The 12,079-nt window shown below is 46.0% G+C and overlaps 1 protein-coding gene across 1 annotated transcript in view; it reads left to right on the top strand.

The window, feature by feature from the left end:
- Positions 1-7,090, top strand: part of BMP7 (bone morphogenetic protein 7) — a 40,993-nt gene extending 33,903 nt beyond the window's left edge. Inside the window, exons 3-7 of the mRNA XM_084218033.1 lie at positions 192-340; positions 1,542-1,739; positions 3,006-3,082; positions 3,685-3,795; positions 4,313-7,090. Coding sequence (XP_084074159.1) covers positions 192-340; positions 1,542-1,739; positions 3,006-3,082; positions 3,685-3,795; positions 4,313-4,462 — 685 coding nt within the window. The 3' untranslated portion in view covers positions 4,463-7,090. The remainder of the gene's footprint in view (positions 1-191; positions 341-1,541; positions 1,740-3,005; positions 3,083-3,684; positions 3,796-4,312) is intronic.
- Positions 7,091-12,079: the final 4,989 nt, after the last annotated feature.

Raw genomic sequence — 12,079 nt, 5'->3', positions numbered from 1 at the left:
AAAGTGACCCCAAACCAGCTCAGCTCTGCTTCAGCCCATCCTCCCTTTTTTGAAGAGAAGTTTCACCTGAGGGTGGTTGGAGGGGAGCACAAACCAGCGCTGAAATCCCAACCCCATGCACTGCCCAAAGGACGTTTGTTCCACTCCAGTGGAAACCCTGGCTAACTGGGAATTCTGCTTCTGTGTTTCAGGGATTCAGATTTGTTCCTGCTGGACTCCAGGACCATCTGGGCTGCAGAGGAAGGGTGGCTGGTGTTCGACATCACCGCGACCAGCAACCACTGGGTGGTGAATCCCCAGCACAACCTTGGTCTGCAGCTCTCAGTGGAAGGCATTGATGGTGAGTGTCACAGCCCAGCAGAAATCAGGGGCTCTGCTTCGTGATTCACAGCCAGGGGAGGCACTAAATATCACAGGCTGTAAATACAGCAGGGCTTTGATGCAATACTTTATGCTCGGGCAATCCTCAAGGGTTTAAGTTAAGTAAAATATCAAAGTAAATCAACCCCCAAGCTTTCTGTGTATCTGCTGGTACATGATCTGTAATCATGAAGCAAATACAGGCTATTTAAAATAAAAATCATACAAAATAAATGAACTGAGAGCCGTTTTCCCCTCACCCTGGCCAGGTAGCCTTGTAGGGCTTCTCCAGGACAGTGTCAGCTGTCCTTTGGCATGTTTGATTTGTGGCTGACAGGGCACAGCTCTGGCCTCAGCAAAAGGATCACAAAACCATAACTTGGATTTAGCAGCAGCACTCAGTAGCTTGGGACAGAATAATCCTGGATGTCACCTCTGCATTGCACAGCAGCACCCAGACACCCCTCGACAGCAACAAGGAGAAACATTTGATTTCCCACTGCCACCCTCTCCTTGTCTTATCTGTAAATAATTGATTTAATTCTACAGAGAAACCTACTAATTGTCTTTTACCAAAAAATCAAATTATTTTGGAGCCCAAAATGAAGGATGATGATGAAATCATGATGATTTTCATGGATGATTATCAAAGTTTTGTACAAAGCTGTCAGGTATGGTGGCGGCAAGATGCAGCAATAAGCAAAATGCCTCTAAACATTTGTTTCTCTCAGCTGAGGTATATCTGGAACTCTGTCAGCATTTCATACAAGGCATTTTTATTTCAAGCTAATAACCTTCCAGTGGGAATTTAGTGTTCCTATGGGCTGAGTTTTATGGCTCCTTTTATAGGATCACTCCAAATTATAGGTTGGTGAACTTGAAGAAACCCCTCTAAAGAATGCAGGAAAACCTAATGCTGAGCTGATTTGGGGCAAAACAATTGCATGTAGGACCAGTTAAAGTAACTTTTGCACACAGATATAGAATGAAGTTAGCTGTGCTGAGCTGCTCTGGCCAGAAGCAGCTTTGCCTGTTAAGTCCAGGTCTTTGGAGGGTGGATGGCATTCCCAGGAGTCATCCTGGCTGCTGCCAGGATAAAGCCAGGATAAAGCCAGGATAAAACCAGGATAAAACCAGGACAAAACCAGGACAAAACCCTGACTAGTCTGTTGTGCTCGCAGGACAGAGCATCAACCCCAAGCTGGCGGGGCTGATCGGGCGGCAGGGCCCCCAGAACAAGCAGCCCTTCACTGTGGCCTTCTTCAAGGCCACCGAGGTGCACCTGCGCAGCATCCGCTCCACGGGCGGCAAGCAGAGGAGCCAGAACAGATCCAAAACGCCCAAGAACCAGGAGGCATTCCGGGTCTCCAACATTGCAGGTACAGCACGGCCGCCCGGGGCCACCGCTCCGGCTCTGGGACGGTGTGGGAAGGGTTTCACCCCTGTTTGCTGTCCCTTTGGGCCACACCACTGGTTTGGGGTTGGGGTTGTTCTGAAAATGTCAGGGAAAAGAATGTGTGTTTGAAGCCATGTTGGGTTGAGGGATTTCTTAAGTCAAATTTTATAAATACCCCAATTCAAATTTTAAAAATACCCCAAAATACCCTAACCGGAAAAACTCCTTTTCTCCCGTATGAAATAAATTCTCATTTTGAAATGGAAGAGAGTTACGTTAAAACAATCAGTAAAAAGTGATCAGTGTATCTGAATCCAGATTTTCATGCTCATTTTCAGGGCTTGTGATTTGAAGTTTAGCCCCTAAAAAGCACAGTAGTCCCAAAATTCTTGCATAGAAGAGGAAAACCCATTCGTTCTCTGGATAACCACGGCTATTCTGGGGGGAGCCATGCTTCCTAATTTGGAAGAAAACTCCATCAGGCATTTGAAATAGAAATGTGGCTTAATTATGTGATACCTCAGAGGAACGGGCCCTTGATGAGGATCCCAGCAGGAGCCACAGCTCAGGGCTGGCTCTGCTGAGGCAGCAGCAAATTCCAGATGCTTCTGGGAGTGCCTCACTGAGTGGAAGGAGAGCTTGTGAGGAGCAGAAGGAAAAGGGAAGCAGAGCTTCCAATCACATTTTTATAGAATCATTAAGGTTGGAAAAGACCTCCAAGATCATGAAATCCAACCTTTGACCAGCTCCCACCTTGTCAACCAGCCCAGAGCACTGAGTGCCACCTCCAGTCCCTTGAACACCTCCAGAGATGGGGATCCCACTGCATTCCTGGCAGCTCCTTCCAGCTCCTGACCACCCTGTCAGTGGTGAAATTCTTCCTGAGCCATCCTTTCTGCTTGGGCCTTCAACTCAGGCTATGTGTCCAGGATGGACAAAACTTTAAAACTGCACTGATTCTCCTTTGATGTATAGGCAATAATCAGAGTGATCTGTGTGTTGCTATTAGGAGGTCAGAGGAAGTCCAGGGGAAAAAGAAATTAAGATAAAAACCCTATTTTCCCAGGCCAATTGGCTTTGCACAAAAAAAGCCAGAAGTGCATTTCATATATGTTGAACCCAGCCATTATTATATGGCTAAAACACCTAAAAAACCATCTGTAAGTGCACCAGAGGAGCAGCAATGCCTCACTCCCTGCTGAGGGAGCTGGGGCAGCCCGAGCTCATGGCCACCATTGTCCCCTCACAGAGAACAGCAGCAGTGACCAGCGACAGGCCTGCAAGAAACACGAGCTCTACGTCAGCTTCAGGGACCTGGGGTGGCAGGTAAGGACTGGGGGTGGCAGGTGGGACTGGGCTGCCCTGGCACAACTGCAGCAGGGAGGTCCAGCCACCGACAGATTTTTTATTTTAAACCCTGAAGGGGAAAAAATATTGTTTACAGCCTCTTTAGCGTGCTTAAGGGCTTCTGCTAAGTTGGGTATACAAATGTTTAGTGCGAGGCTGGCTGGGAGCTCAACACTCAGGTCCTTTTGAGGGGCTGTGGCCCTGCAGAAGGCATGGCCGTGCCTCCATTTTCATCTATATTTTTTTTAGATCTGGTTAAAGCCATTTTCCTTCTGTCTGCATTGTGTTGCTGGGTGAAGTGATCCTCGTGGGCAGGCAGGGCACTGCTGAAGGGTTAAACAACTGAGCCCAGATGTTCAGCTGCTCTGTGGGCACATCTGCAGGGTGGGGTGTGTCCCTGCAGGAAGAGCAGGCTCTTCAGAGGCCTGTAGAGAGCTTTAGAAAGGCCAGGGGGGCAGATTTTTATTTATTTTGCAGGCCACTGTAACTGTGTGTATGATTTAGATTTCTGTGCTGGCTGGCTTTTTGTTTCACTGCAATTCTGTCCTTCTCCACAATCCAATGGCTCCAATCCACTCAAGGACTGGATCATCGCTCCGGAGGGCTACGCTGCCTATTACTGTGAAGGAGAATGTGCTTTCCCCCTGAACTCCTACATGAATGCTACAAACCATGCCATTGTACAGACACTGGTAGGTGCACCCTGTCTCCTAGCACAGGCTTGCATCTGACAGCTGCTGCTCAGAAATCAATTTCTGCACCCCAGGGTCTCTGAGCCAGCAGGGGCAGGAGGATCTGCCTTGGCTCTCAGGTGCCTGCAGCACCTGGACCCACGTGCCTGACTCAGAACCTGGCCAGAAATGAGCCTGTCTTTGCTGCAGGCAGTGGCAGGCTCTCTCTGGGTTGGTGATAGACACTACTGGGGCTTTGGTCCCACTGCATGGGGAGGAGGGAGCCAGACACGAGACCCAGCATCTCTTGGGGGAGCTCTGTCAGCATCTCTTGGGGGACCTCTGTAAGGATCCTCTCCGTGCTGCCACCAAAAGTGGATTTGGGGCAGGCTGAGAACCAGTGGATCCCAAAGTTACACAGCTCAGCCACTGCCTGAGCGAGGGTATGGGACAGGCAGGAGGTTGCCCAGGAAAGAGGGATGTGGGGGGAGGAGAGGGGAGAAGTAAACCTTACCATTCCTCTATTTTCTTTCCCCAGGTTCACTTTATAAACCCAGAGACTGTGCCGAAGCCCTGCTGCGCTCCTACACAACTCAACGCCATCTCAGTGCTCTATTTTGATGACAGCTCCAATGTTATCTTAAAAAAATACAGGAACATGGTGGTACGAGCATGTGGCTGCCACTAGATTTGTAGGACAGAGGAAGCAGACAGAAAAAGAAGTTATTTGTAAAGAGTGGGTTTGTGTGGCTGTGTGGGGTTGGGGGAAAGGTTGGTGCTCCAGCCATGGGTTTTAAAAAGTCCCAAACCATTTTAGGACCAGGCCTCTGAAAGTTCAGACAATGGAACAGTTTCTGGATCTGAAGAGGCATTTGAACACATTTTGTTTTAGTTTATTACAGACAATGAGCTTGTAAACTGAAACAAGCCAGAGAAACCGTTTAAAACCAAATCTGCTTACAAAATTGGCTCCTACAGTACATACTTTTGCAAATGAGTCTTTCTGGAGATTGCAAACTCACCAGTGTTGACTGTGAGTAAAACAGTAATAATCTATCCAAGGTGAGACTGTGCTGTGACTAATAAGTGTGTGTAGTTCCTGTAACACGGTTTGCAATAAAATAAGTGAACAAAATATACCTGGAGTGAACAGGTATTTTGTTAGAGAATTATTGCTTCCATCCCTCTGCTTCAATTTCATAGGCAAAACCAAGGATGAATTACATGCAACTTCCAGTTTTAAACTACAGTAGCAAAAGCTGGATGTGGATTGACACAAATTCAAAGGACAGATTAGGCTAAGGAAAAAAAAATAATCAATTGGCAAGCAAAAGAGCTGAAGAAAATGCTTCAAAGAGTGAGAATTTTGGGCTGTACTTTTTTCTATCAACAAGGAAGGAGATTTCCTCTAGCAGGTATTTCAATTTGCTATGAACCTGAAACAGGAAAGCAGCAAAATGCTGAGAAACAGGGATTAAACCTGATGTTTAGCTGGGGTGCCCTAAGCAGTTCCTGTAAGAGCTGTAACTGAAGATCCTGCTGCTGTGTGGAAAATGTCCACTGACTTCCCTGAGGGAGCAAGTTCCAGCCCTTTTCCAAGAACCTGGAGACTCAAGTCAGAAGGTGCTGTGAGCTGGGATGCACACCCAGCCCCACACAGACTGGGAACAGGCTGGGAAACCTTCCTTGCTGGGGCCAGTGCTTCTGATAAACCCCCTGGGTTTATCAGGCTTCACCTCAAAAGACCCCACAACAATCCCCTTCAAGGGCCACCAAGAAGCTGGAACCAAGAGCGAGAAAATGTCCCCTCAAGGCTTTTCTTTTTCCTTCTTTTAAAGTCACAGGTTACACAAACATCACACTTAAGTAATTAAGGCTCAATTAAAGTTGTTGCAAAGAAGAATACAGAGTTGCAGTAACCAATCACAAACCAATTCCCCACTTTGGCATGCACCAAAGTAGGATTGGTATAAATTTCAGCAGGGAGATAAAAAGAAAATGATGCCCAATAAAACACCCTGTCCAGCACACCCAGCTCTAAATCTCCAAACTTCAGAAAGCTAAACCTCCAACAGGAGGGTCCAGGACATGATAAATCCCTGGAGATGGGGCTCTGCTCAGTGAGCAGATGGGGCCATGCAGCCACAGTAGGGACTTGGCTCCACGTCCTGCCTTAGAGGAGAGTTAGAGAAAGAAGATAAATGAAATTCTGGACTTCACTCGCTGCTCCTCTCCCTTTAAGTCACAGATCAAATCCAGACCAGATGCCTCACTTTAAAAAGAATAAGCAAAGGAAGAAAAAACCCCTACTGTCTATGAAATAAATTGGAAACTTGTTTCTGATGGCCTAATTCTCATCTCATTTCAGTCAATTGGTGTTTTCCCAGCAGTTTTCTCAGTAGCAGGATTAGGCTGATGGGGAAGGGGAAAAACATACAGCGTTGGTAGGTTTTGGATGGGGGCCTTGGTGAGCAGCTGCCCCCTTGCCAGATGTGCCTGGCACCCCCCTAGACCTCTCCAACATCTGCAGGAGCAGCCTGGCTGCAGCAGGGAGGGCTGCAGCAAACCTCCCCACGGGGAGGCTTTGGGCACACACAGCCAGCCACATGGCAGGACAAGAGCTGAAGCCAAAAATGCCCCTCTCACGGAGCCTGCAGACAGCACCATCCCCCAGAGCCAGCCAAACCTGCCCTCGGTGCATCCCTGCTTAGGGTGAGGAATTGAAATCACACAGAGGGGAAGCATCTTTTGGCATTGCATAGATATACACACCAGTGCTCCTGCAAACCTCCTGAAGGAAGTGAAGGTGCTGCCTAGAAAGCTAAAAGCTAATCATGCCTGAGCTTCCACTATTTAGTAGTCCAGGATTAGTTTTCTCTTGGGTGTTTCAGTGTTGGTGGTCACTGCCTTGGTGTATTGCATTTTTAACTTGGACCACGGTGTCTTGCTGTATGGGACTCATATATTAAATATTATGTGGGGATTGTTTCTGTTTTGGTTTTTTGTTGTTGTCTTTAAGCATAATAACAGGATTTCTGTTGCTAGGCTCAACATCAGCTTCACTGTTTGTACATTTTTGTGTAAATAGTTGTCACAAGCGGAAGAAGAATTATTTATTTCCATCTCTGAATTCCTTTTCAATCACATGCAGGAAAAATGATTCTGGGTTCCTAAACACATTTGTTTCCTTATTTAAGAAGATATTTATTAACAGTTGGCAAAAACGCATACACATTTCTGGTTCTTTTCATAGAGCAGTTGTCAGAAGCCTTTTTGTACAAACTAGTAAAATAAATCATTGCAACTTTACAAAAGATACCCCAATGACATTGTGTATCTGTGTGGTTATTCTCCTTTTATTCAAAGAACCCTTCTGGCTGGACAAGGTTTCATCTTGGGTCTCTGTTTTCATGCAGCTCAGTCTCTATGTACGGGCAAAACTGTCACATGTCATTATTTGGGGCAGCTCCTTTGGTCCAAATGCAACGGGGAGGGAAGAACAGCAAAAATATGGATGTGTTTTGCAGTCTGTGCTGCAAAGATCCATGATTGAATTATAGTGCAGCTGTCAGCAGCTGTTTCAAAGAAGCAGGGGGTAAATTAGTTCTGTTTACTGCTAACATAGTTCAGAGATTTAGTCATCCCAATAAAATTATAGAGGCACAAGAAAGGAAGAAAGAAACTCCAAAGAAACATCAGCCAAGAAGCTGACATTTTCTAATTTAGATTGTTTTAGCATATTTGAGAGATGCTGCTGGCATGAGGTTTCCTACTGTGGATACCACACTGCATTGCTATGGAGGCAGCTGAAAAAAATAATGGTCTAAATCCCTCTATTAACTCAGCATTATATCTTCAGGGCACAGCAGCAATTTTGGGGTTCTTGTTTTCTTTGAACTGTGAGCAGAGTTGTGCCAGCTTACATAGATATATTTGCTGGGCCAGAGGATTAAATCATCGGCATTTGGGAGTTAATCTGCCATCTTCCACGAGCAATTACAGATTCATAAGTGAATTTGCTTTGTGCACTGCTCTGAGAGCCCAGTAAAGCATCAGTGGAAAGACTTTTGCTGATGTAAAACAAGACCCACTCAGCTTTTGGAGGCCTGGACTAAATTTAGAAGGAGGATCCTCTGGTATTTCTCATTATGGTCCCAATTCTCTTCATTTAGGTGTAAGGCAGGGGTGGTGCCAGCAATGGAGAGAAAGAATGAAATAAATATTTTAACTTTGCAGGCCCAGTCCTGCAGCCAACAGCAGCTTTACCACTGAGTTCAACGCGTCCAGCCATGAAATATCTGCTGGTTTCCAGCTCTGCCACAAATACACACAACTTGCTGGATGTGCTTTGGAGCAGCTTTCCCAGCCTAGGAGCCAAAACTCCATTCCCAAGCTGGTTGCAGCCTCCCCTTGGTCTGCAGCACTCCTGTGGCTTTGTCTCCTCATCTACTGTTCTGGAAGAGGAATTCTTGACATGAATACATCCACTGCCATAAACTGGCAGGGCCATAAAACCCTGGTGAATGAGCTTCCAAGCAGCTAGATTTATCTGAGTAATGACATTTTAAAGCACATTTAAAACATTTTATAGAACAGTTATTCTAGCTTCCTTTCAGGCCAAACTTTGAGGATGTTATGTTTGCTTAATTGAGCTGTTTCAGATCTGTTCCAGTACTGACAAAAAAATCCTTTTGTCCCTATGCAGGAAACTGCCTCTGTTGCTGCCAGCGTTCATATAATAAAAAATAATGATTTAAATAAGCCTTAGTGCAGTTTTAAGATTCCTGATTGTTATGGAAGTGTCAGCTGTAAAGCCTAAAACCAGAGAGGGCCAGCAGGGCTTGCAAAACCCAGCTCAGGGCATGGCCAGGGGCTGCAGGATTCCCTCTGCTGCTGGATTCATCCTTCAGCAATGGGAACGGATACTTGTGGATAAAAATCCCCACAGACTCATCCTGTGAGTTCAGAGTTCACCTCCTCTGTATGCTTCCATCCAAAAACCCTGCTTGCTGACTTCCACTGCTGCCACAAACACATTATTCTGGGTATCCAACCTTCCTTCAGAGAGAAATTCTGCCCAATTAAGCTGAAAGGAACCAGTTTGAAGTTTTTATTTATCAGGTAATGATTGACAAGACCTCAAGGCAAAAAACTAGGAGCACTTTATACTGCAGTCACTCATTACCCAAGTACAAAAGCAACAGAAATGGGTTATTATGGCCACTTTGAGTTACTCTGTTTTAAATAAAAATATCTATTCCCTTTTTCTGCTTAATGCTGTGGAATTCACATTCCTAAATCAGCAGCTGAGAAAGACCAGAAGTTTAGGATAGCAGGTTTAACACACTGATTTGTTTCCTAGCTGGCTTTCCAAGGGTCCATTTACCAAGCAATGAGAACAGACTTTTTAATTTTAAAATTTGGAAAGTTGTGTCTTGGTATTGTGAGGTTTACCACCTTGGGATAAATCTGCTATTTTCTCCAACAGAATCCTTGTGCACGAATTAATTCCATAAATGAAGACAGCACAATCTTTAAACAGTTTAAGTTTGGCTTTGCATTTAAAAGGAAAATGGGACAAGCTATAGACAGATTGATCAGCTTCACACTTTTTCCCCCAGTGAAAGGTACTGGGGACTGTTGGGGGGAAAAGGGAGCTCAGCCTCAGTCCCATAAACCCTTAGCAAGGCAACTTTGCACTTGAGCAGCTTTTGCAGATGTGGTTAAGCATTTAACCATTTGCAGGCTGGAGCTCTACCTGTGGCTGCTTGAATTAACCTCACCCTCAAAGAGCTGCCTTGCTTGTCTGCAATAAAACCCCATCCCAGGGCAGGCAGCAGTAATTTGGGGAGTGGAGCAGCCGTGCCTGGGGTGAGTGGCTGTGCCCAGTGCCTGTAATTAAAACCACTCTCAGGGCTGGGGTGGCTCCGGAGCAGCAGCTCTGTGCTGCTGATAACCTGGGCCTCATGGGCTTATTTTAAGAAGCTCTTAAGAAGAAAGGAGGGGATGCCAGGAGCTCAGTGGGCCTGGTGTGCTTTAGTGTGTCAGCACCTGGGGCTCCAGCCCGGCGTGTTGGGGCTGTGCTCGATTCCAGAGCAGCGCTGCGGGTTTGTCACTGCGGTTGTGCGGAGCACAAAGGGTCACAGAAGCTCTTTGGACCTGGCTCCCCTCCTTCCCTTCCCTGATCTCTCCACCAAGGTCCAGAGTGGACAGGAGCCCCAGGAGAGGCCAGGCACTGGTGGTGACACAGCCAGGTGACCTCTGGCTTGGCTGATGGGGGGGAACTGCTGCAGGCTGCTGGATTTACCCCCGTGCCATTTGCTGCTGCTGTGTCAGGTGCTTCGTATAAAATACGTGGAAGCAGAGACATTGAGTGTCTGGATTCAGTTATGAGGGGTCAGAGCTCAAAGATATCATTTCTCAGGTCCCAACAATTTAAGTCATTTTGCTCAGTGTTTAAAACAAGCTGCAGACAAGAGCAGAGCAATCAGTGGCTCTACATCTTCTGCCTCAGACTTTAAAAAGAGAGATTTGGGCAGCTGCTTAATGAGAACAAATTCCTCATTTTAGCTTCTATCTTAGGCTACATAGTAAGCACACAAGAAAGGAGAACAAACCAACATAGCAGCTGATCCAAAACTGACACGTGGGGAGCTTTGCTTCCGATTTGTTTATCCATTTCTCACAGTCATCTACTGCCACTGCTGACCTGGATTTGGCTCCTGAAGTGAGAAACCAGCTCTTAAATCCACTGAAATGAGCTGTTCTTCCTTAACAGGGAATGACCTGGCTGAACTGCAGCTTTAGGAGTTAATTACTCCAAGGTTAATTACTCCAAAGATAGATTTCCTGACACCTCAGGGGTAAGTTTTAGAGGAGACAGAAAGTAGAGGTAGGGCCAGGTCTTTGTGAGAAGAAAGAAAGCAGCTGCTGCATTTGAAATTGTACAACCAAGTTCTGAAATCCACCTTGCAGGGTTCCCTGGAAACCCAGCCAGGGGTTCTGGGGGGAAGGAGCACGACCCTCACAGAGACTGGGCCACCATCAACTCGGAGAAACTTTAACCAGGAGATCTCTTCCCCCTAACATCAAGGCAGACTTTTTTTATTCTAAATCAGAAAAATGCACAAGTGATTCCAAGTTCAGCCCATGAGTTGTTTTGGTTTCACATGACTACTGAGAAATCAACTGTAAAAGCTGGTGCAGTTACACAGACACATACCATGCACAGAATGTGAACTGTAAATACTGGCAGGGAGTCTGCTTTAAGAAGCTGCAGTTAATGTTGTGTCAGAACAGCCCTTGGAACCCCCATTTCCAGAGGTTTATAGTGCAGGGGGTGGGGAGGGAATAAATCTGATTTTGCTGGAGCTTTGCCTACGACTTCTCAGCCATAAAGCCTTTATTTATGGCTGTTACACAGCATGAAGGATTCAATTTGTTCTTTGTTATGAATTTCAGTGGATCATGTAACTGTTTATTTCCAGATATTAAAAAAAAAAATAAAAAAAAAAAGGTATTTTTGGTTTGCAGGAAAAAGCAAAGCTCCTCCTAGTCTGCATCAGTGGGGATTGCTCAGACCACACTTGATAGAGACAGGGGGTCCCCAAAGCCCTGAAACTTCTTCCTTGACCAGGAAGAAATTTCCTTCCTCCAGCCCCCTCAGAGAGCTGCTGGAGGCACTTCTTCATGGGAGTAGGTGGAAAAGCATAACCAATTCAAGGCACAAACTGGATCAGCTCTTCACAGCTTTGAGAGATTTCCTGCTTCTAGTAGCAGCTGAGAACAAGATGCTCAATAAAAATAAAAAAAAAAAGAAAAAATCACAGCCAAAAAGAGACACTGTGTGTCTCCAGTGACTCAGTGCACTTTGCAGTGGCAATGTGGAGTCACAGTGACAGCCCTATTAATTAACACTTGCTGAGCACTCCCTCTTCAAAGGGTTTTTATTGATGGCAGTTGAAAAGGAAGATGCTTCTATTTTGCATTCATTTATTTCATGTTTCTCATCTGGCTCAAGAGCAAGCCTTGAGAAACCTGTTTTTTGGGCAAGAGGTAAGAGCCTCAAGTTAAAAGGAGATGGAGGCTCCTTCCTGGGAGCTGGGGGAGATTGACAGCAAATCAAGCCCACAGGTCAAATATTATGTTCTCCAGATGGGAGTGACAGTCTTTAAGGAAGCAGATCTGGTTTTCTGCTGCAGCACCTCTCAGAAAATGAAAATAAAAACATCTCTGCTGGCCCTGCAGGATACTGGAGTGGCTTTTGCTTCCTTTCCAGACCGTGTGTCAGACATGCCCTGGTGTC

This window comes from Fringilla coelebs (genome assembly GCF_963513975.1).
Source record: "Fringilla coelebs genome assembly, chromosome: 18".
In the NCBI taxonomy this organism is placed as follows: Eukaryota; Metazoa; Chordata; class Aves; order Passeriformes; family Fringillidae; genus Fringilla; species Fringilla coelebs.
The sequence above is the reverse complement of the archived record's forward strand: the minus strand, read 5'-3'. Positions and strand labels throughout refer to the sequence as shown.